At 39.8% G+C, this 25,258-nt stretch overlaps 1 protein-coding gene across 3 annotated transcripts in view; it reads right to left on the bottom strand.

Annotated features, from left to right (window-relative positions):
• Positions 1-25,258, bottom strand: part of IntS3 (integrator complex subunit 3) — a 330,648-nt gene that overhangs the window by 54,569 nt on the left and 250,821 nt on the right. For 2 of the 3 annotated variants that reach the window (XM_067136962.2, XM_067136963.2), the window contains 4 exons: positions 22,701-22,865; positions 22,491-22,581; positions 9,605-9,972; positions 543-1,098 (listed from right to left, as the gene is read on the bottom strand). In XM_067136962.2, the coding sequence (XP_066993063.2) occupies positions 543-1,098; positions 9,605-9,972; positions 22,491-22,581; positions 22,701-22,865 (1,180 nt within the window). The remainder of the gene's footprint in view (positions 1-542; positions 1,099-9,604; positions 9,973-22,490; positions 22,582-22,700; positions 22,866-25,258) is intronic. The other variant, XM_067136964.2, reaches the window with a different exon arrangement.

The following is a 25,258-nucleotide window of genomic DNA, read 5'->3' as shown; positions in this document are numbered from 1 at the left end:
TTTACATTAAAATGAACACAATACACTTCAAGTCCAGATATACTTAGATTTTAATTGCTGGCTGGTTGTTTAATGCAACTAAAACTTGTATTTACTTTTATTAGTGCTTTAACGATGCACTACCGCACTGAAGGTTTCTGGCGATGCAAGGATGGGAAGGGATGGGATTGGGAAGGAAGCGGCCATGGCCTTAATTAAGGTACAGCCCCACCATTTGCCTGGTATGAAAATAGGAAACCACTAAAACTTTAAATCTGTCCTCTGTACATTGGGGCCTAGTTTTATGTGGACATACGTGTTATATTCCTCATAGTAAAAAATCTGCAACAGTAGAAATAATGGAAATAATATCGGTTAAGAAGAGGAATACTAAACAAAGTACTGAATTTATTCATAAGAGTATTGCCTTTACTCAATAGATGACCCCATTTAAAACATCAATTTGCATACACAAAAATACTACCGATTAAATCTTTTATGGAGTAAGTCCAACAAGACTCACATGTAGCCAGTACTCATCCTTATGTACAAAAGGGACTCACCTCACTACTCTCTTCAGAGCTGTCAGACACTTCCTTTGCAGCGGCTCTACCCTTACTGGCACTTCCTTTCGTCCCTGAGCTGTTACTAGTTGCACTTTTTCTACCCCTTCCCCCACCACTCGATCTGGATTTTGTCCCACTAATTTCCAACTCCTCCACTTCAGCCAAGGCAAATAAGTCACTAAACCTCTTCCTTTGAGCATCAGTACATACACTTTGAGCTTGTTGTAAAGCTCTTTGCATTGTGTCCAGACTATACAAATGGAAATTGTTCTGTCGGCAGCACTGACGAAGCTGGTCTAAGTGTCCTAACACTTGCTCCGCACTCGGAGGACCTGTCCCAGTACTTGCACTCGCACGATTTCCTCCCCCACCACCTCTTTTCCGTTTGTTAGGCGACGTGTTAGGATATCTACTGCTCAGCAAACTTGCCACTAATTCTCCCAGTTTTTCTTCATGTTCACGGCACCAATATTTCAGCACTGATACAACAAACACATCCCTAGGTGGATGAACTTCTCTTGAGAGTACATGTTTCAAAAGCTCTGCTGTAGGCCTAATGAAAAAAGAGCAAGGAAAAAATTTAGAAAAATGAATACAGAGGGTTAACTCAAAAATACTTATTCTATAATTTTAATTTTAGGTCACAAAAAACAGGTTCTATTCTAATAAAAGGAAAAGTTATTTTATAAGCAACAATATATGTATAATTTTTTCATAATATTCATATACTGTAATAATAAAAACAACAACATAATTTAAAATGATGATGAAGATGATAATAATAATAATTTCGTGTGGCTATTTCTAGCCGAGTGCAGCCCTTGTAAGGCAGACCCTCCGATGAGGGTGGGCGGCATCTGCCATGTGTAGGTAACTGCGTGTTATTGTGGTGGAGGATAGTGTTGTGTGTGGTGTGTGAGTTGCAGGGATGTTTGGGACAGCACAAACACCTAGCCCCCGAGCCATGGAATTAACCAATGAAGGTTAAAATCCCTGACTCGGCCAGGAATTGAACCCGGGACCCTCTGAACCGAAGGCTAGTACGCTGACCATTCAGCCAACGAGTCGGATGATGATGATGATGATGATGATGATGATGATGACGATAGTGTGTTGCCTCTGGAGAGGCCTGGTGCAGGTCTTTCAAACTGAGCCTTATCAGCAACCTGTGCATCTGTGAGGATGGGGCACTACCTATGATGAATTCTAATGCTGAAGATGGCACACACATCCAGCTCTCAAGTCATCGGAATTAAAATCCTCGACCTGGCCAAGAATCGAACTCTGAGCCTCTTGGACCAAAGGCCAGTATGTTAAGCATTATGCCACGGAGCTGGATACTTAAGAAGAAAAAGAAATGTAATACAGCAGAAAAAACAAAGAAAAAAATGTATCTTATAGATGTTCATAAATGAGAACACACAGAAAAAAATAACCATCATAAAATCATAAATATACACAAATATGGATATGATATAATTATTGAAATTATTTAAATGAACTATAAATTTTATTAACTAAACTCAAATTTACTTTAACTTCAAACAAATTCCTTAGAGGTAACACAGGGAAGATAAGAGAGGATACATTCAGAAAAGAAGAGATTAGAAAGGGGATTGGATTTTCAAAACCACAGGAAAGTATAGAAAGAAGCAAGCTGATATGATATGGGTACATTATGTAAATGGGAGAAGACAAGAGTTCCAAAGAAGGTATTTACAGAGAAACCAACAGGAAAGATGCCACAAAGAAGGTCTCAAAAGAGGTCAATGGACACAGAGGAGAAGAGTATAAGGAAGAGAGTAGTGAAGAAATACCAGAAGCAAGAAAAGAGTGGTGGAGAGACAGGCAACAATGGAGGTCCTCAATTCACAACACAAAGAGAAGAAGAAGAACTCAGTATTTAATACGAGTACTGGGAGTAGATATTGATGACAAATGTTTACCATAAACTTTGGATAAAGCAAAATCTTTCTCTTCATGTGAAATGAAGCCAATGCATGCACATTCAATGAGCCTATCCTACATAAAACTTATTATCTACAGGGTGTAACAAAAAGGTACAGCCAAACTTTTAGGATAGCCGGCCCCATGATGTAGGGGTAGCGTACCTGCCTCTTACCCGGAGGCCCCAAGTTCGATTCCCGGCCAGACCAGGAATTTTTACCTGGATTTGAAGGCTGCTTTGAGGTCCACTCAGCCTACATGATTACAATTGAGGAGCTATCCGACGGTGAGATGGCGGCCCCGTTTTAGAAACCCAAGAATAACAGCCAAGAGGATTTGTCGTGCTGTCCACACGACATCTCATAATCTGCAGGCCTTCGGGGCTGTTGCGCTATGGGAGTAAATTTTCAGGACACATTCCTCACACTTAGAGGAAGAAAATGTGTTATATGGGCATGGGTCCGGAAACACTATTTCCATGTTAGAACTCATTTTCTACAACTCTACATAGTGCATTAATAATTGGGAACAGAAAGAAACAGAATGCTGAAAAGTTTCAGATGAAAGAGACTAATCATTAAACTCCAATCCTCTTTCTAATCTCTTCTTTTCTGAATGTATCCTCTCTTATCTTCCCTGTGTTACCTCTAAGGAATTTGTTTGCAATTTTGAGAACTGCAATAGGGTAAGAAGACATTACAGTAAAATGTAGCATTCCTGCAAATAAATAGTTTCCCATTTTAAAACAAAGACAAGATTCATAATGTTGTGCATAAGTAAGTTTTACACTGGAAAGTATGATTTTAAAAATATCAAAAACTTAACTGCTTAACCCTCTCAGAAACAAAAGAATTATATGAGCTCTGAAATAAAAGAAAAATTATTTTCAAATTAGATCATTCCTCTTGACTTTAGATTTTAGTTGTTTCCATTATTACATACGTAGGTGCTTTGAAAAGTTCTCGGAATGTACTAGAATTAAGTATCTTACCTCGGTGGAACTGCTTTTATTTTTCAACATAGTCTCCCTGTAGACTAATACATTTGGTCCAGCGATGTTCCAATGCCTTGATCCCATCTCGAAAATGAGATTCCTCCAGGCCTGCAAAATACCTCTACAATTTGGCTGTCAGTTCTTCCATTGTAGAAAATCTCCGTCCACCGAGGAAAATTTTCAGCTTGGGGAATAGATGAAAGTCCGATGGTGCCAAATCAGGTGAATAAGGTGGATGTGGCAACAATTCGTACCCCAGTTCATGAAGTTTGGCCATGGCAATAACACTTGTGTGCGGCGGAGCGTTGTCCTGATGAAAGATGACCTTTTTCCTTACCAAACCAGGCCTTGTTTCGCGTATCTTTTCCAGTAGTTGGTCTAGGAGGTTTGCATAGTATTGCCCCGTAATTGTTTGGCCAGTAGGAAGATAATCTATCAGCAGAATGCCTTTTGCATCCCAGAAAACTGAGGCCATGCCCTTTCCGGCCGAACGCACTGCCTTTGCTTTTTTTGGTGGTGGTGAATCAGCATGTTTCCACTGCTTTGCCTGCTGTTTTGTCTCTGGGGTATAGTAGTGGACCCAAGTTTCATCTGTAGTCACAAACCGGCGCAAAAAATCTTGTTGGTTGCACTGAAAACGGGCCAGACTTTGTTCGGACATTTCCAATCTTGTGCGTTTATTGTCCAATGTCAAGAGCCGTGGCACCCATCTTGTGGATAATTTTTTCACACCCAATTCTTCGGATAAAATATAATATACCTGTTCAGAAGACATCCCTACAGCTTCAGCAATCTCCCGCACTTTCAGTCGACGATCCTCCATGACCATTTTATGCACTTTTGTGATAAATTTTGGGATCGTAATACTTTTTGGCCGCCCACTACGCGGATCATCATCCAAGCTCTCCCGACCAAATTTAAACTCGCTGGTCCATTTGGCAACAGTTGGAAATGAAGGAGCAGAGTCCCCCAGTGTGTTCTGAAAGTCAGCATGAATTTCCTTTGCTTTCATACGTTTCTTTACGCAGTATTTAATCACTGTTCGAATCTCAGCTTTTTCCATTGTCACAAATTACTACGCAGGAACAACAACAAAGAGTCGTCACTACCACACTCCTGCAGCTAGAGCACTGATGTGCCATGTGTTCACTCACAAAGGATGTGTGATTATTGCGCGGGAACCTCGTTGCTCTAGCACTGACATCTAGCTGTGATTCCGAGAACTTTTCAAACCGTCCTCGTATATATAGACTTCGAGTGAAGCATGGAAGCTGAGATATATGGTTTATAATTCCATAAAAGCATACAGTATAGTTTCAAACTTTTGTGTTGGATGTTGTAGTAAAGCAGAGGTATTGTCAGAAAATGAGGGGAAAGTTTTTTCTTCCCTCTACTTCATAATTTTTGCACAAAGGGTTTAAATTGGTGAAATGGATGACAGGTAATTTCAATTTAATACAAAGGTAATCCCAAAAATAAGGTCTCCTATTTCTGAAAATAAATACATAGACCAGTTTATTTCTACAATGGTTTACATCATTTTACAGCTTGAACATTTAGCTATTTTTCTACATAATCACCATTTCAGTCGATGCATTTTTGTAGACGCTGTGACAGTTTTTGTATGCCCATGTCATACCAGCTCGCCGCCATACTGTTCAGGAAGTTGTGAGCGGCACTTCGGGAAACCTCAGGAACCAAAGTGCAGAGATCATCCAGAGTGATCCGTTAATCTTCATGCATGATTTGCTCAACCTTCACGACTGTCTCGACGGAAATTGACGGTCTCCCGCTCCTTTGTTCGTCGTCGTGAATTTCAGTCCGACCGGCTACAAACTCTCTACACCACTAACGAACATTTTTGACATCCATGGATGACTCACCACACACTTCCGTCAACTGGCGATGGATTTCAATCGGTTCAGTACCTTCTGCATTAAAAAACTGAATAACTGCGCACACTTCGTGCTTGGCAGTAACATCCAACGGAAGCTCCAATGGCTGCCAAGCCAAGACTGAGTGCCTCAGTGTGGCGTGCGCATGTTTATATGCGAGCGCAGGAAACACTCTTCACAATATTGTGATCAACAGCCACATGAACAGAGTTCTGTATTTATAAAAAAGTAGGAGACCTTATTTTTGGAATTGCCCTCGTTCAGTGTGAACAGGCATAAAGATTTGCTAACAAAATAGTTAGGAAATATTAGCTGACTATTTAGAAAACCTTCAGGTCCTTTTAAACAGCACCAGTGGAAGTGAGCAAGGAGTTTGGTCTTAAGCATTCAGAAAATAAAATTCTTGGTAATCAGCCAGTAGAAAATCACCAACATTGTTATCACTGGAATGGAAACAAAATTGAAGGGGGTGTTACATTACAAGTACCCTAACACAAGAAAGGGACCTGGATGTAGAAATAAAAACCGTAATCAGTTTTGTAAGAAGTATTTTCCTGAAATGAAAATATCTTGTGCGTAGCAGTGACTTCTGATTTGAAAACTGATGTGCATTGCAGTAATACCAATATAATTGGTCTGTTATTGGACATTGGAAATTTTCCAACTAACTCATTCCTTTTGCCAGGGCTTTGCCCCAGTGTGCCAATTCGGGTTCATCAGTTGGTAACTAGCACACCTACCGAGGTGCATACCAAGGAGGCCACTTAGAGATCCCGTAGTGCCAATGCACTATGAGAGACTTTGTCTCTTTTTCAAAAAATTGATGCTTGCTATGCCATCAGATGTTACAGGCGTGCTAGTTACCAACTGAAAATGAAAATCCACAGCCTGTTTCCAGTCATTCGACCGGGTCAGGAATGGAATGAATGAAGCCCCCATCTAGCGGCGAGGACAGGAATTGTGCTGGCTGCCGAAGCCTGTCGCACTCCTCTGGCAGTTACCAATTTATTGATGAGCGCAAATTGGCATAATGGGGCAAAACGCTGGCAACAAGAATGAGTTAGGTGGAAAATTGATAATATACAATTACGGACCAATTATACTGGTATTATAAATTTATTCATTCAGGACAAATATTTAAGGTTCCGTATGGGAATCTATTTCTGTATATTCCATTGTTGTGCAGTACCGATTCTGCTTTGTGGTGTTAAAGGATGACCATTACAGGCTTTGTCAATAAACTGGCTGTAGGGCTTTGAAATGTGGATATATCGCAGAATGTTCAAGATCTTATGAGTAGATCATATCACCACCAAGAAGTAACTCCGTCACCTTCTGGGATGGAATAATGGTAAGGTGGTGAATTTCTCTGATTTCTATATTAGGGACTGCTGCTTTCCATAGCCTACAGTAGTTGCTGTCAAAAATGTAAAATATCACTCTGTAATTTCTGTCAGGTACTGCCCTAACAAGCTATTTGCAACCACCATCGCAGCATATGGACTGCAGTGACAAATTGTTGCACACCATAATCATGTGTTTTGTTTTTTGCTTTTGGTTTAACATCGCAGTAACGCATTGAAGGTTTTTGGGGGCAGAAGAATGGGAAAGGGCTAGGAGTGGGAAGATAGCAACCATGGCCTTAATTAAAGTATAACCCCTGCATTTGTCTGGTGTGAAAATGGGAAACCATGGAAAACTATCTTCAGGACTCCCGTAGGTGAGATTTGAACCCACCATAACCATGTTCTTTTAAAAAAACTTGTTCATGCATGAGGACAACATACCCATTAGTAATACATGATAACCTCCACAGTGAATTGCATCTAGTAAGTTACCATTTTGAAGAGGTAAGTGCATTAAAGTACATGTTTTGTTTCTACGAGTCATTAGGCAAGAAAAAAAAACACACACACACAAAAGGATAAATATGAGATGAAAGAAAGAAAGAAAGAAAGAAAGAAAGAAAGAAAGAAAGAAAGAAAAAGATTTTGAGAAAAATCTTCGGCCTCATCAAAGACAACTGTAAATACAGGAGATGGCACAACCATGAACTGGATTTCCACGTGGAACAAATAACCAATATGATGCAGGAAAGAAGGGCTGCTTTCTATGGTCAAGTCAAGAATGAGGCTTGCAAGGTCACCCAAGCGGATCTTCTATTTCTTTCTACAATAAGAAGACAAAAGGAGCCTGGTTCAGAGAGGTAGCAAAAGATCTAAAAGTGGTGGGCATCACACATGATATCCAGGAGCGCAAACCTCTTGAGAAGAAACTTCAAGACCACAAGATTTTCCAAGAAAAGATGAAGATGAAAGTAGGGGAGGCATGGACGAAAGCCTTATATTCAGCTAGTTTTAATTCAAAATCATCACTGTCTTCTTACATAATTTGAAGATAAAACTGGAATTCAAGAGGACAAATGTTTGATACATTTACAAGATCTCTGAAATTGAAGACAAGGTAAACAACTGACAGGGAATCTGCAACATGGGTGATAGCCCTAAATGCAGACCAATAATGACAGATTGAATTGACAAAAAATAATAAATTATGGACGTAGCGAGGAAGAGGTGCCTATAATTTTATGGAAACATCAACAGGATGCATCCTGCCAGGTTGACCAACTAGCTTCTCGTTTACTGGTGAAAGAGGAAGTTCAAGTCACCATGGTTGATGGAAGTAAGAAAAGATTTGCAGGAACTGGGAGGAATGAGAGAGACTTACAAGACCAGACATCTCTCAAGAGGATGCTTAAACAAATAAGGTTCCAAGACAAACTACCAAGAAGGAAGAGAGGTACCCTCTGGACAAATCAGAAGGAACAATACAATCAGAAGATGCACAATTACTGGGCAAACATTAAAACCCAATCCAAACACAATAGTTGAATAATTCAGTCCTTAGTAGTCCTATATGAAACAAGAAGAAATACAACAACAACAACAACAACAACAACAACAACAATAACAGAATAAATAATATCAATTAGTTTGCGTTATCTAGGAGAGATAAAAATTACACTTATAGCTATATAAATCAACACATTATGCTGGAAAATAATGGAGGAACAACTGTATAATACTAGAAAATTTTAAAAGGAAAGGGATGATATGGAAACACATGAAATGTAGAATCTTCGTATGCTTGTTGGCAGGAGATATACAAGTTTGGCATCACTGAAGTGGATAAACAGTTAAAAGAAAGACAAAAAATGACCATCTGGAAAATGGATCAGAAATCAAAAGCATGACATATTTTAAATTAGAATTTGAATGAAAAGTGAAGTAATGATAACATACTTTACAGGTGGTGTATGTTGTGATCGAAAAGTAACCTGTGGAACTTACCAGAAATACTGGATAGTAGAAAATAATCACAATATTCATAACCAGGGTTGGTCCGATTTGTTGGCTGAATGGTCAGCGTACTGGCCTTTGGTTCAGAGGGTCCTGGGTTTGATTCCCGGCCAGGTCGGGGATTTTAATCGCTTCCGATTAATTCTTCTGGCTCGGGGATTGGGTGTATGTGTCCGTATCTCATCATATTCAGACAACATACCACACTACCAACCACCACAGAAACACAGAAACATGCAATAGTAATTACATCACTCCATATAGGGTTGGCGTCAGAAAGGGCCTCCGGCTGTAAAACATGGCTAAATCCACATATGTGACACAGTTCACACCCACGACCCCACAGTTGTGGGAAAAGCAGTAGGAAAAGAAGAAGTAGTTTATAACCAGGGTTGATTTGTGTATGCAGATGAGGAGAAATGACCAATCCTAAGATAACGGATAATATTTGCACAAAAAAGAACCTACTGAATTTAACCTTATGTGACTGGGTTGAGACAAAGACAACTATTTTGGAGGGTACAATGCTTGTGAACTTTAATTTGCTATTGAACACAAATGATTAGGATGAAGACACTGAAGGTATGTTAATTTGAAACCTAAGACAAGGAAAGCATGAACTACAATGGTGAGATATGTGGTTGATGGACATAATTTACCACACAATTTACCTTGGTATGTTGTTCAACAAAGAATGATGATATATACCGGTACTGGTACTTGAGAAAAAGCTACCGCCAGAAATTCATTTCTTATTTTCCATATATAAAAAAATGGGGCCATCTTAGAATCTAGTGTCTTGTATTTGGCAATACAATACACTTTTGGAGCCTTTAATAAAACAATGTGTTCTGATTAACTTACCTCTCTTGTTTCAACATAAGTAAAATGGACGTAAGAGCTTCTGCATGACTTGTAAACTCCAATCTTGGTAAAATAGGTAGAATGTAGTCAATTGGAATTCCATGTGCAGTGACTAGCTGCCAGAGACAATACTGTTCAAATGTTTCCCAAGCTAAACTGGCTGAAAGAAGAGCCCGGAATGAATCATGACGAAACATAACTAGTCGACCTTGTAGGATATGACAAACTAAATCTTGTAGCTGCTTTGCATCCACAGCAGACACTACAAGATGAAGAAGTTGTGCGTGTCCCACAGCTACTGATGGAAACTGGGCATAAACCTCAGGTACCAGCCAGCAGAGCATATCAACGTCATCCTCTTGGCAGAGCTATAAAGAGAAAGAAACATAACTTCAGAGGTGATCAAATATGAAATAAGACTCAAGCTACTACTGACAACAACAACAACAACAACAACAACAACAACAACAACAACAACAACAACAAAGGAAATAAATAAGATAATGGAACAAACTACATCTTTGTTAAATGCTTCCATGTATAAAATTACATAGCAACTTAACAATAACAGTAGTTTCACAAATATATATTTGACCTTCAGGAAGTATATACAGTGAATTATTACAACCATACAAGCAATTTTTAAAATGTTAGTCAGCCATCTCTGATTTAACCGCCACTACAACTGCACTGCAAGCCTCATACATAGGGTTGCCAACTGTCTGGAGTTTTTTCCATGCAATCTGGATATACACGTGTCTATTGGAAGAATTATATAAACTTCTTTCTGGACTTTATATCGTCAGGATTTATCTATTTTAAATTGGATACAGTTCTATCAATGAAGTCTGCTATTAAAATACATATTTTAGTAAATTACTTTGCAAAGTGTAATAACTGTCAAGAGTGAGTAACTGTCTAATATTGGTTAAAAAATCAAATACATTAACTTGATTCTCATTGTTCAGTAATAACTATCCTTTCTTACTCTCTCTTGAAACAAGCCGAGGTTTTGTAAAACTAGTACGAGGTTAGTCGACTTCAGGAGACGACAATGGATAGTAAGCATTACTGTGGTCAGAAAACATCTGAAAAAAGAGTGAAAATGTTTCTGTTCGTACTGCAATGATTAGTTAAATGTACCCAAGCTCAAATCTTGGATAGAGCAAGACCATGATCAATTTTCAGTGAGGTGCAATGTGTGTAGATGTAGCTTTTCAATAAAAACTGATGGTGTAACAACAGTGAAAAAACACGCTGATTGAGAGAAATATAAATAAACAAAAAATTTAAAATTGCCAGCAACATCAGTAAACCTACAGAAGTTCTTCGTTAACACGTTGGGTGCCACGTGCCGCCATATGGCGTCACAGTGGTCTACAAATTTGAGATGGCGTGACGCCATATGGCGGCACAGTTGAGTTTCAGGCAATGCGCCGTAGATAATCCAGCTGTGACATCTATGCGCGTAAAATTGGTACTACGTGAAGGGCGAACTTCAGGGTCTATTCCAGCAATGTATTTTTAGTGTATGCCACCATGTGGCGCCACAGTATTCTTCCGAAGCCACTGACTGGCCAGTGGTCTTTGTCACAGGTGAAAGCGCGCCAGGCTTTGTTTATTCCCCGTTTACGTACGTATTATCACTCAGTTTATATAGTTGTGCAAAAATATAAAAAATGGAAGATATTGGTAATAATCTTACGAGGGAACACATACATGTGTTGCACTCGGATTCGGTTGAAATTTGGTAGGAATATTCGTGGGAGGCAGTAGAATGCCAAGGTGAAAACTGCATGTACCCAGCGCAAGTTTGAACGCCAAAATTGAGCAAATAAATAGTCATAAAATTAGAAGTACCACGGGAGTATCGGGGTGTGGCGGAGAGGTAGGGAGGAGCGAAGCATCGGACGTGAACCAACCGGGCTGCGTCGAGCTGCGCCAGCAGCCAGGTAGCGTACAGTTAGCGCGTTTCCCTTAACTTCCCGATCAGATGTGCAAAACGTAAATATGAAAACAGCACATGAAACAAGTGTACAAAGGACGATGTTTGAACAATGATGCCAATAAAGTTTGAAAAATTACAACGAGTAACAAGAACTCGAGCATGCCGAGACGCATATTTTCATTGTTTAGAGTTATCAGAAAACTGTTCACAACAATATGTAATGCAATATAAGTACTTGTTTTGCATTTTACTAGGTTTTCATAAATATTGCGTTAATTTGAATTAGGAAATAAATATCCCGTATTGGAAATTCGTATTGAACATTCCATGTCAAAAAATTCTGTGACACCATATGGCGTCACGCTATATTTTATCTTTCCTAAAAATTGATGTGACACCATATGGCGTCACGCATGACCATGGTATGGTGAGATAAAATTTACTTAGTACATCATATAAATACATCCCAAGATTATATAAACAGTCTACAACGCGTACAATTGCTTTGGCACCAGCGGAATGCAATTCAAAAACATGCCTGGCACCAGTGGAATAGTGTGCTACAATCGGCTCGGCACTCAACGTGTTAATGCTAATACGCCAGAAGATGACCAAATACCACCTGTGGAGCTTGCAGTGGCATTTCTTGGTGTTATACACAACAACGGTTGCACATCTTACAACTGAGAAAATGTTTAACAAAGTGTTATCAGATTCTAAAATTAGCATAAAATTTCCATGTGGACACACAAAATGCGAGGCATTAGTAGAGAATATGTGGTAAGCCCCTATTCTACAGAATTTGCTTTCAAATATTTGTTTAAAAACAGTGCTTTTTCTGTGTTGACAGATGCATCTAAGACAGGTTTAAAAATGTATCCAGTGTGTGCAAGATATTTCCAGAAATAGAAACTCATTGAGTAAAAGTAATCCAATTACTTATAACAATTACTTCTTCAGTAATTTTTAATTATAATCATTACCTTTCACAAAATGTAAGTGTTACTTGTAATTTTCTCCTTGAAATAAAATTGTAATCATTACATTTTATGCCTGGCTGGTCCAGTCCACTACGACAATAGAGTAGACCGTACAGCTGTCAACTCTGCGCCGAGTGTCATGCCACAAGAAATAACTTCACCTACTAAGAGGACCAATGGCTTTGGGCGGATGAGTTCTTTTAGGTGGGGCGATGGTTCCCCCAGTGTAGGAAATGACACTGGAACACATCAAGCAGCGTCTGTCCCCATGTTAGGAGCAATAGTAGAAGGCATCTGTACTCCATGTTAGGAGCGGCCTCATCACCTGCTGACAGCAGCTCTAAAATGCCTTTGGGAGGGGTAAAACCATCGTAATAACAGCCTAGAAATGAGTGCAAATACAGTGTATCCTCAGAAAATGCTAGGGTGTCCCCTGCAGGCGACGCACAGTTATCCAGGGACTGGAGGAACAGAGAGGTGGGCATCAGTACCACAATGTATCCGAATCAGGATAACACTTTTCAAGGATGAGCCACAGGGTTAGTATGGGGTCTGTTGTTGATGTGTTGCGCCAGAACCCACACTGGTAGTCTCCCAGTTGTCTCTCTGCAAAGGGCTCGAGTTTCCTAGTCAACACCTTCGAAGAGATCTTATAGGCCACACTAAGAAGAGAGATTCCATGGCATCTCCTCACTTTCCCATATAGATCGGATCAGGGCATGCATGTTATCTACAAGCTCTTTTCCACAATACCTGAACAGCTCTCCTGGTGCTCTGTTATTGCACGAGGTCAATCGCCTCCTTCACCTCATTCCTCGTCACTTCGGGGACTGGCTCGTGCTCATTGTCAGTAGGTGGGTGGTCAACTGTCACCTGATCAGGCACCTTTGCTTCTGCCTCCTCGGTGTTTAGGAGCTCTTCGAAGTGCTCCGCCCATTGTGACAAGATCTTCTCCTCCTCTCCAACCAAAAGACCCTTCTTGTCCTTGCAGTATGAGGTTCTGGGCTCAAACCCATTCTTGATTTCCCTTGTTCCCTGGAACATGGCGCAAACGTCCTTATTACACATCTCCTCGATGGCTTCAAGCTGCTCTTTCTCTCGCTGTCTTTTCTTCATCCGGAGCATCCTCTTTGCTTCTATTCTCGACATAAGGTAATCTTCTTCTGCTAACCTTGTCGGTTTTTGTAAGGTCTTGTCCCCTTGCTTTGGTCCTCCTTTGGATGGCCTCTTCGCATTCCGCATCGAACCACTCCGGTCTTACGCTTGGTTCTTGGAACCCTACAGATTTTTTCGCTGCATACGTGATGCCATCTTGTATTGTTTCCCATAGATTTTCTACAGTGGTGCCTTCTTGTTTCTTGCTCTGGTCTGCAAGTTTGATCGGACAATCTCCCTGTACTCATCCTTGATGGCGGCATTATTCTTCAAGGTTCCGACATCGAACCTCCTCGTCTTCTGAACATGAACTTTCCTGATGTTGGCTATGCATTGTCTGTATTTCATGACAACCAGATAGTGATCCAAGTCGATGTCCGCACCTCTCCTCGTCCTCATATCCACAACATCAGATCCATGCCTCCAGTCGATGAGGACGTGGTCGATTTGGTTCTGCGTCTTGCCGTCAGGGGACATCCATGTTACCGTATGGATCCTCTTCCGCGGAAAGTAAGTGCTGCTAATGCTCATCTGATGGTCGATGGCAAAGTCCACTAGTCTGAGGCCATTGTCATTGCTCTCTGGGTGTGCGCTCTCTTGTCCAGTCGCTGGTCTGAACACCTCCTCCCTCCCCACCTTAGCATTCATGTCACCAAGGATGATCTTGACGTCATGACGCGGAGCAGCAGAGTACTCTCGGTCAAGGAGAGCATAGAAGACATCCTTTTCTTCCTCAGAGGCATCTTCAGTCGGTGCATGTGCACTGAACACTGTCACATTGAACAGGGAGAACTTCAGTCTCAATGAGCACAATCTCATTCGTGGGCTTGAACTCCAGCATTGCCGGCTTGAGTCTCCAGGTTACCACAAATCCTGTACCAAGCTGGCTCCTCACTCCTCCACTGTAGAAGATGGTATAATCTCGTGAGACCATGATGACAGCGCCCTTCCATCAGACTTCCTGCAAGGCAGCCACAGAGATATTGTAACATTTGAGGACATCCTTCAGATTAGTGAAAGCTCCTGCTCTGAGGAGACTTCGGACATTCCATGTAGCAAACACAACATCTCGTTTTCCTTTTCTATGCTTGGTCGTCATCATTAAATCCATCCAGCTTTTGCAATTATTTTGTCTCGTCATCATCATCATCCTAAACCATCTCCAGTTTCCCGGGTGTGGTATATGAGCCTCCTCCATCTCATCCTGTCCTTGTACTATTCTTCCTCCACCAACTTGTCCCAATCATGACCTCTCAGCATTACATCGCTCTTAACTAAATCTATCCATTTCCTTCGTGGCCTTCCCACGGGTCGTCTTCCTTCTACCTTTCTGTCAAATTCCTTCCTTGCAGTTCTGTTTACTGGCATCCTCTTCATGTGACCAAACCACTTCAGTCTTGATATCTGAATCTTATTTAGGAGAGAATTGTCTATTCCTACTTCTTCTCTAATTTTCTCATTCCTAATCTTGTCTTTCCTGGTTTTCTGGATCATAGTGCGTAGGAATTTCATATCAGCTGCCTGAAGTTTGGAATTATCTCTATTGGTCAGTGTTGTGGTTTCGAGACTGTATGTAAGAATTGGTGTATAATAGGACTTGTACAATGTCATTTTTGTTTTCATGGGTATTTGCTCATCCCACAGCAGGTGTCTTACCTGGTGGTAGAATTGTGTTGCCTTATTGATTCGATTGTTCACCTCATGTTTTGCTAGGTTGTCATTTGATATAACGCTACCCAAGTATTTGAAAACTGGAACGCTGTCCAGTTGAGCTTCATTTAACATGACTATTGGTTCTGCTCCTTCCCCATACACTTTCATCACCACCGTCTTGGTCTTGCTGATGTTTAAACCATATTTCTTAAACTCCTCATTCCAGCTTTGTATTCTCTCTCCCGATTCATCTTCTGAGTCACTCCAGATCGCAACATCATCTGCACATGTGAAGGCTTTGATATCTCCATGTTCTTTCCTTTTAATAGATTTCATTACTACATCCATTACAATAATAAATAGAAGTGGTGACAATGAGCTGCCCTGCTGCACTCCTCTCTGTTTCAAACCAGTCCGACAAACCACATCCTACTTGAATACAGCTTCTGTTCCCACTATACAACATTTTCACTTTGTCTATGAGGCTATCTCGCACTTGAAGTTCTTTCATGCATTGCCAAATTCTTTCCCTTGGTACACTATCGTATGTTTTCTCAATGTCCAAAAAATATTAGGAATAAAGGCTTGTTCTTCTCCCAGTATTTTTCCATTAGCATCCTAATTGCAAATATAAGGTCTGTAGTTGACCTTCCTGGTCTGAAACCATACTGCTCTTCTTCCAAAATTGGTTCAACAATATCTCTGATTCTGGTCTCTATTATGTTTTCCAATATTTTCAGGACATGAGACAGTAGTGTGATACCACGGTAATTAGTACATTTTCGTCGGCTTCCTTTCTTGAACAGAGGTACAATGATGCCCATCTTCCAGTCCTCAGGAATAGTATTTTCCTCCCATATCTTGTTGAGCAGTCTATAGAGCCATTGGATTCCTGGAACTCCCGCTGCTTTCAGCATATCTGCACTTAGTTCATCTACGCCCACTGCCTTTCCTTTCTTCATGCTCTTGAGCGCATTTTCAACCTCAAGCCATGTAATTGGTGGTTCAGTTGTGGTTCCTCGACTTGGCTCTCCTCTATCCGTTGTTATGTTTTCTGTATCTCCATTCAGCAGCTTTTCGAAATAGATCTTGAGTTCTTGTTTAATTTCTCCCTCTTCTTGTGCCAGAGTTCCATCATCACGTTCTATTGCTTTTATGGTCTCTTGATCCCTTCGCTTGTTTTTCACTACTCTGTATAGCAATTTCATATTTCCTCTTCCAGTTTGTCTGCAAACTCATTCCATTTCTTCTCTTTTTCTTCCCTTACAATGTTCTTTACAGCAAGTTTCTTGTTCCTGTATACTCCTTGAAGTCTTTGTATTTCTTGTTCATTTCGTTCTTGTCCCTGTTTTTGTTTCTCCTTGTCCAGTGCCTTCTTTATTTGGTTTCTTTCTTTCACTGCTGTTTTCACTCTATCATTCCACCATGGTGTCTCCTTTTTTCTTTTGATAGAACTTGTAACTCCACATAGGTTTTTGGCTTCTCCCACAAAGGTGTCTTTGAAGGCCTTCCATTCTTCATTAACGCTGGTTACTTCACACTTCGGCAAACTCTGCTGAATCCTTAGTTTGTATTCTTCCTTTATTTGGACTTCTTGCAACTTCCAAGTTTTAATCCTTGGTTTTTTCGTAATAAGTTTCTGCGTTTCATTTGCCTTATGTTTGAAGTCTACTACCAACAATCTGTGGTCACTCTCCATGCTTTCACTAGGGATAACCTTTACATCTGTGATGTACCTGCCACCATCTTTATTTGTGATTACGTAGTCAATCAATGTTCTATACTGGCCATCCCAACTGTACCTTGTTATTCTGTGACTGTCTCTTTTTTTTTTGAAGAATGTATTTTTGATTATAAGATCATTTCTTCTGCACAGATCTAATAGTTGTTCTCCTTCTGGGTTCCTTTGTCAAAATCCATGTGGACCAATGATGTTCTCGTACCCAAGTCTGTCTACCCCAACTTGCGCATTTAGATCTCCAATAATAATAACATTTTCCTCATTAACTGTATCTTCCAGGTCTTGCCGAAATTTCTCTTTGTCTTCCTCACTGCAGCCTGTCTGTGGGGCATACACTTGTATGATGGTGTACTTAGTGTTCTCCAGTTTCATGGACATTTTAATGATTCTATCACTTTTGCAGATAACTTCAGCTGTAGCATCAGTCCTTTCGTTAATTAAGAATCCAACACCATTTTTCGCTACCTTCTCCTGTCCACTCCAGTATAATTTATAACCTCCACGAAGTGTCTTACTTCCAATCCCTTTCCATTTGGTCTCACTTAATCCCAATATTGATATTTTTCTTCTATCCATCATGTCTAGGAGTTCTTCTAACTTTCCAGTTAATGATAGAATGTTCATAGTTCCAATTCGGTATGTGGGTCTCTTTTTTATTTGGGGTTTCCTTTCAGAACATTGTATATCATCAGCCTTACGGTCATCATACTTTACAATTGTCTGAGAGGACGTGTCAGTCCGGTCTATAATATTCTTTCCGAGGCTCTTTTTCTTATTGAAAGCACTATACTCAATACTCTCCTGCTGACTTGCTAGGCCTAACGCATAAGAGGATTTTCTTTCAGGGTTTACTCCCTTAGCCTTTGAGGATGCCTTCCTCGTCCTACAAGGCAGTAGGTTCCATCTGTACACCCCAGAAGGATGGGTTGCCTCTTCCGCCATCTCCGCCGTACCGAAGTCCATCTTCTCCGCCGTAGATGCCGTTTGTCTCGTAACAAGAGATTTTTAGATGAATAGGTCGTTGGCCCAGTGAATAACCTTCTGGGGGACTGCCCCCTTTCAGCCCTCAGGATGGCTCTCCTTTCTGTCTGGGTGGCCCCATAGCTTTTGGGATGTAAATATTATGTAAGTGTTATGAATTTTTTTTTTTTTTGCTGCTGGCTTTACGTCGCACCGACACAGATAGGTCTTATGGTGACGATGGAACAGGAAAGGGCAAGGACTGGGAAGGAAGTGGCCGTGGCCTTAAGTAAGGTACAGCCCCTCAGCATTAACCTGGTGTGAAAATGGGAAACCACGGAAAATCATCTTCAGGGCTGCCGACAGTGGGGGTCAAACCCACTATCTCCCGAATACTGGATACTGGCCGCACTTAAGCAACTTCAGCTATCGAGCTCGGTAAGTGTTATGTAAAAGAAGTTTGTACCTTTTTTCATAAGTATTGACATATAAACCAAATGAGTGTAATTAGACTTTCATTTTTGGCTCATTTGGATATGTAAATTAATTATTTTTACTACAGATTTATTGTAGGTACAAAATGAATGAAATTTTCAATATAGCTTCATAATAGGTTGTACTATTCAATACATATGTTCGTGGTATATAAAAAAAATTTGTTCTACCTAAATTTTATTGCTAAACTTTCGTTTTGTTTTATTTTTTATTAATACTTTTAGGTTTTGGCTGCCAAAAGTTTACTAATGGTCATAAATGAACTGAGTAAGGCTTTATTCATATAGGCAATCATATTATTTAAAAAAAAACACGAACATTTGAAGTGTCTACCTACAATAACAGCTGAACTGCGAGTGATCAAACAAAAGTTTGCAAAAATTGGAAAATGGCCTTGGCGCTCGGTGGTAGGAAAACCGTAACAGCACATGGCGCTCAAAGGGTTAATATACTCTTGTGTCAAACATATTTTACATGATTACCAAGATGTTCTACCACAACTAGTTGGAGACCCAAATAAGGGTTGAAACACGTTCTAGTTTTTAACATGACTATTTATTTTCAACTAGACAGTCTTGATATTGTATTGAATATGTGGTCCTCTAGGAATAAATTCTTTTTAAGAATTTAACTTTAAATATTGTCAAGGCAATACAGAACCAAAGATAAAATTCATTAGTTGCCAATATCTGTAACAATGTCGCTAGAAATGTTAACAGGACACAAAGCATTCAATATATTTATTTAAATATGCATAACAAAGAAGTTAGATTGCTAATTACTCCACCCACTCATCCTCTAACAGTCAGAGTGCGCACACACATGCATGCAGTATTTACTCGCATATCAGCCGCACTTTTTATGCCAATTTTAAGGTGCCAAAACAGGTGGGAGGGGGGGGAGGTTATTATGTGGAAAGTTTTCAGACTAAATTTTTAAAATACCTGGGGACACATCGTAGCCATTCAAACTATTATTAGACAGGTATTTATATAATAACATAACAGAGATGCTGCACAATTGACAGCATGGCTTATGACTAGCACAACGTTATAATGGGTTGAGACTGGCACAAACACCGTCAAATTAAGCATAGTAAATATTGTGCAAAAACACTGTTAAAAACGAGCAATGATTTCAATACTTCACTGAAGGCCGTAATGGAATTTAAAGGTTTATCGTTACATATGACGTCAGACTAGGGGCAGACGGTGATGATGTCGCTTTCTGTATCACGGGCTGTAGAAATATTAATTGCAATTATATAATATCCAGCCTGTTATGACTAGTCAAACTACTTGGAACAAGTTACCATGAGCCTTTCAAACAATAATAACTGAAATGCTGAGATAATAGCTGAAACTTAAAACATTACTCAGGGAACGTGCTCAAAGGAAGACTTGTTTTAACCAGGTTACCTGCATATCATCACATCAAAAGGCGAGTGTAATTAACTTCATTCATATATTTATTTTTCTAAACTGCAAATCTGACGTTAAACTTGTAGTCAGCCTAATGAATTAGTAGGAGATGGGTGCACTGTGTTCCTGCATCAGTTAGTTTATGTGCATGGGGGTGAAAGTTCCTTATGGGGCTCACTGTAAGTATGCAGGTGTTAATATAAAGGAAAGATCTTCATTGGGGTAATCACATAAACGTGATTGTAAATCAAGGGTACAGATCTCTGTACATGGTTATGAGGGTAAATTTAGGAGTTGTAGTAAGGATGTAAAGTAGAGGGCACGTAAGTCTCTGGTAAGACCCCAACTAGAGTATGGTTCCAGTGTACGGGACCCTCACCAAGATTACTGGATTACAGAACTGGAAAGAATCCAAAGAAAATGCTTGATTTGTTCTGGTTGATTTCCGACAAAATAGTAGCGTTACATAAATGTTGCACAGTTTGGGCTGGGAAGACTTGGGAGAAAAGAGATGAGCTGCTCGACTAAGTGGTATGTTATAACAAGTAATACATTTCATTGTTATGATCCGTATTAAAAATTACGTAAGTGGTATGTTCCGAGCTGTCAATGGAGAGATGGCATGGAATGGCATTAGAAGATTAATAAGTTTGAGTGGTGTTTTTAAAAATAGAAAAGATCACAATATGAAGATAAGGCTGGAATTCAAGGGGACAAATTGGGGCAAATATTTGGTTATAAGAAGGGGATTTAGGGACTGGAATAACTGACCAAGGGAGATATTCATCAAATTTCCAAATTCTTTGCAATTATTTAAGAGAAGACTACATAAACAACAAACAGGGAATCAGCCACCTGGGCGACTGCCCTAAATGCAGATCAGTGGCGATTGACTGATTCATTGAAAGAGATTAATTTTTTGCTTTCTTGCGTGTTGTCGTGAAGGCCACTGCCAGCTCAATCACATCCCCGTGCTTAGCTGGCAGTGCATCACGGATTTACGATTGTTACATGTTACCGATTACGGTGTTGTCAATAAAACACAAAATTAATCAGTAACTTGGTAATGCATTCTGTCTGAAATGATTAATGTTGCCTGTGTTGTTGAAACTTATCTCACGAAATATCTTACTGGATACACTCAAAAGATTAAACTTATTTACAAATGTACAAAAACCAAAGAAAGATTGAAACTGCTGTACATGGAGGATATTTATCAGTTTATATTCCGTTTGTAATTTACCGAAAATGAAGGTCTTTAACTTGCAGAGGGGCTAGAGTGTTTACATTTATAAAACTTGGGAGAAAAAAGTACATTATAATCATAAAGGCCAACATCATCGTACAACATAACTTTTCGTTGCCAGTAGTTTTAATTAGAACACTTGCTGCTCCCTTCTCAAAAACAGTAGTGTTCCTTGACATTTCAAAATACACAGGGGTTTGGTCAGCATTGCCTATTTACAGGAGATACGAGTTCTGCTGCCATAACCTGGTCATATGCCTGTGAAACTCAGTACCTTTATCGGAACAGTCGTTAGTTGTTTTCCACCACAATGACACGCCGTATAACCCGAGTAACCCACCCGCGACTTGCTCTGAATAAGTTTACTGGAATATAGTAGAATTGTGCAATTTCCCACGCTTTTAGTTGTAACATTTTGTGAGAAACACTGCAACTGCTGTTTCATATCTCGTTCACCCATTCCAGTAACGCTTCCTCAAGGAACCTGCCATGTTTTGGGCCATTTTCTCCGATTTCTCACTTCTTTTTCGTGAACAGAAAACTCACGACCCACTGTTCTATTATCATTTTTGTCTGCAACTTTCACCATGTTTAGCTTCAGTTCAGGCGTGTAACTTAACTTTCCCCATGACAAATATTTCCTGATAAGCTCCACATGGTTGAGTTCAGACTGTGCGTGGAAGTTGCACTTTCTGTTTGTTACTGCAGACGCACATTCTTGTGACAAGCCCATGAAATAGTCATGCGGTTCTTAATAAGCACAAACATTTATACGTATGTTCGGTCAAAAAATTAGGGGTGTGGCTGATATCCGAGTAATTACGGTGTGCGCGTGTGTACACACATATGTTTGGTCTTCAAACCACAGGCTGGTTGGAACCTCAACAGCTCCACCATTAGCTGTCATAGATGGCCTACAGATCACTGAAGAGGTGTACTAGGGAAATGAGGAGTGAGGTAGTTTCCTGTTGCTTTCCTCACTGAGCCAGAAGTTGCTATTACATATCAATCTGTGAAGACCACTGAAACGCATGTACCAACCAACCCTATAAACAACATTTTCACACCATTCTTAGCAGTGACTAGCTGAATAAGGAATGGCATTACTAGGAATGCTCATACCTTAATCACTTTCATACTGTCAAAGCCAAGGATAAGACTGAGACAGATCAATGAAAGTAATTAAACTGCTCTAGCCCATACCAGAAGACATAGTGCACTGTAAACTCTAGGTCTTGCCAGCAAAGGCAATACATATTTATATGAAAAACTGTACATATTGCTTACCTTGAGATCACTGAGTAAACATGTTTCTAGATCCTTTTCTAAAGTTTGGCAGAAGTCTCTGTATACAGATGCTTTTCCATCATTTAATTTACTGTAATGAAAAATAAATTTTACTTAGTGATAAAATTCTATTTCATATTGATGAAAATCACATCCTAATAACTACTGTAATATTGAACTGTAATTCATAAAAGTCACTGACATACTAACCACGCTTTAAGGAAGAACAGGAGAAGATACCCTATTCTTGCATGTTGATTTTTCATATCAGCTAGTACAGCTAGCAATGGAAGTCTTCTTGAATCATCTTCCGGTAGCTGAGTTACATTACGGAACAAAACAAACAACGGCCGACCTATGCTGTCTTCCAATGCCCTATGAAAAGAGGGTTAAATATGAAATGGAAGGAAAGATTATAATTATTTCCAGCCAGTTCACAGAAAAAAAAAAAACCTCATCACAAAGTAAAGGAACATTAATTATAACTATAATCTTCAGCATGATATTTAACATTCAAATAAGCAAATGTTTCAGAAATATACCAACCATAAAAAAAAAAAAAGTTATATATATATTGATCATTTCAAATTTGTTGATAAATACTGTATTTGTTTGTTTACCTGAAACCTTGTTTTTTATAGATTACACAACATACTGACTGTGCCATGTGTGCATTATTTTCATCATGAAGGCCAGTGTTAAGCTCCTTTTACAGTATTCACTTTTCAAAAAGTTGGAAATTTATGCATTTTCAACAAATCTCACCTAATGGAATTAAATGAACACTGACTTAATTCACGATCTTGCAACTGAAAATTCTCTTGCTGTCACTGACCACTATCCTCTCACTAGTAATGTGTGTTTCCAATCCTGATCAGTCTCAAATTTTCACCAACAAATGGAACAAAGGGGATTACATGCTCTTTTAACACAATTTCGATGCATTGGTGTGCATTTAGAGCACCTCCATCAACGGTAAGCTCCATTCGCACCTTGAAGATGATACCACCCCAAAACATGACAAAGCCACCTAAAAATGGCATCCTCTCTGAGATATTTCAGGTGAATATCCCTATCCTCCTCCCTACTCACACTACCATCAGATGAACAGAGACAAAATTACGACTCATCTGTGAAGAGTACCACTGATTTACAGTTCAGTTTTGGCAATGATGCACAAATTCTAATCACGCTGCTCAGTGCTGGAGAGTAAGCTGCAAACCAGTCGTGGGTCTTCTTGACCTCGAATTGGCTTTCAGAAGCCTTCACCATGCAGTCCTGTCACTTAAAGTGACGTTTCTTACTAGGATTGGGCACTATGTCCCTGTTTCGGCACACGGTGCCGATGCACAGTTATGTTCTGGTGTTCCGGAACACGGAGCATCAGTTGTTCTGAAACATTCTCAAACGAGACCAAGACAGCGACTTGCTATCCCAGCAGAGGGGCCACTATGCACTGCCCTTCGCCCACAAGCTGACTGTCTATACCGGTAGTGTGCCACCATGTGCTGTCGTATCCTCTTTGTTCTGTGAGTTCCGTTGCACTGGCAACTGGCCTTCGGAACATGCAGATAACTTAATGTGTTCTGTTTTGTAAGAGTGTTTTCACTGAAGCCTAGTAATATATACCGTATGAAAGACTGTAAACAATGTAACACTGTAAATAATGTCGCACCGGAGTCCTGTTTACGACTTTTTTTACTAGAATAAAACTGGACAGACTGAAATGCAATTCATGTTCTTCTATTTTGTCTGCAGAGGGATATTCAACCGGCACAGTGACAAGACATTTGAAACTTAAACATTCCACAATTTTTATTTTCGTGTTCTGCTTGTATAGTTTTATTTTTAATCTCCTGTTCCGCTTGTATATAGTGTTTAATTTTTATCTTTGTGTTTTACTTCTATGGGTTACATTTTTATTTTCATGGCCCGCTTGTATTACTGTGTATGTAAATAGAGTACTGACAAATGTTTCTTCAACTGTGCGAGTATATTTTTAATTGGTGAAAATAACATTGTGACATTTGTGAACACATCTACTGCCAGTGTAATTGCGACAGGTGTATTTTGGAATGAATGAAAACATTCTTATCCTAAAAACAACATTTAGACATAATTTTCTGGATGCCTATTTCAGAGTTCCGACTGCTTTTTCACGTGCCATGAAGTTTTATCCTGGCCCTAATTACTTACAATATAGGCTGATACATTCAACCAGTGAATATATCCTTGGATTACTTACTTTTAAACACCTGTACTGCCACTGTGACCGTGTTATGTGTATTTCATATTGACCAAAAAAATCTTCACCTAAAAGCAGCCTTTAAAAGCGAATTTCAGTGTTCCTATTTCAGAGTTCCGACTGCTTTTTCACGTGCTGTGAAGTTTTATCCTGGCCCTAATTACTTACAATATAGGCTGACACATTCAACAAGTGAATACATCCTTTGATTACTTACTTTTAAACACCTGTACTGCCATTGTGACCGTGTTATGTGTATTTCATATTGAACAAAAAAAATCTTTACCTAAAAGCAGCCTTTAAAAGCGAATTTCAGTGTTCCGACTGTTCCGTGCAGCTTTACACTGGCTGTAACTACACACAGCCCGTCCGATACAGCAGCACATTCCTGCTGACACTAGCATGTCATCTTGCCTCACGGTGTTCTCTCTACTGCGCAGTTACAGTTCCGTGTGCCAGCACACTGTACCGAAACACTCCACCTCAAGCTCCTAATGTTCCGGAACAACCGACTGTTCCGGTC

This window comes from Anabrus simplex, chromosome 1 (assembly GCF_040414725.1).
Source record: "Anabrus simplex isolate iqAnaSimp1 chromosome 1, ASM4041472v1, whole genome shotgun sequence".
Taxonomy (NCBI): Eukaryota; Metazoa; Arthropoda; class Insecta; order Orthoptera; family Tettigoniidae; genus Anabrus; species Anabrus simplex.
The sequence above is the reverse complement of the archived record's forward strand: the minus strand, read 5'-3'. Positions and strand labels throughout refer to the sequence as shown.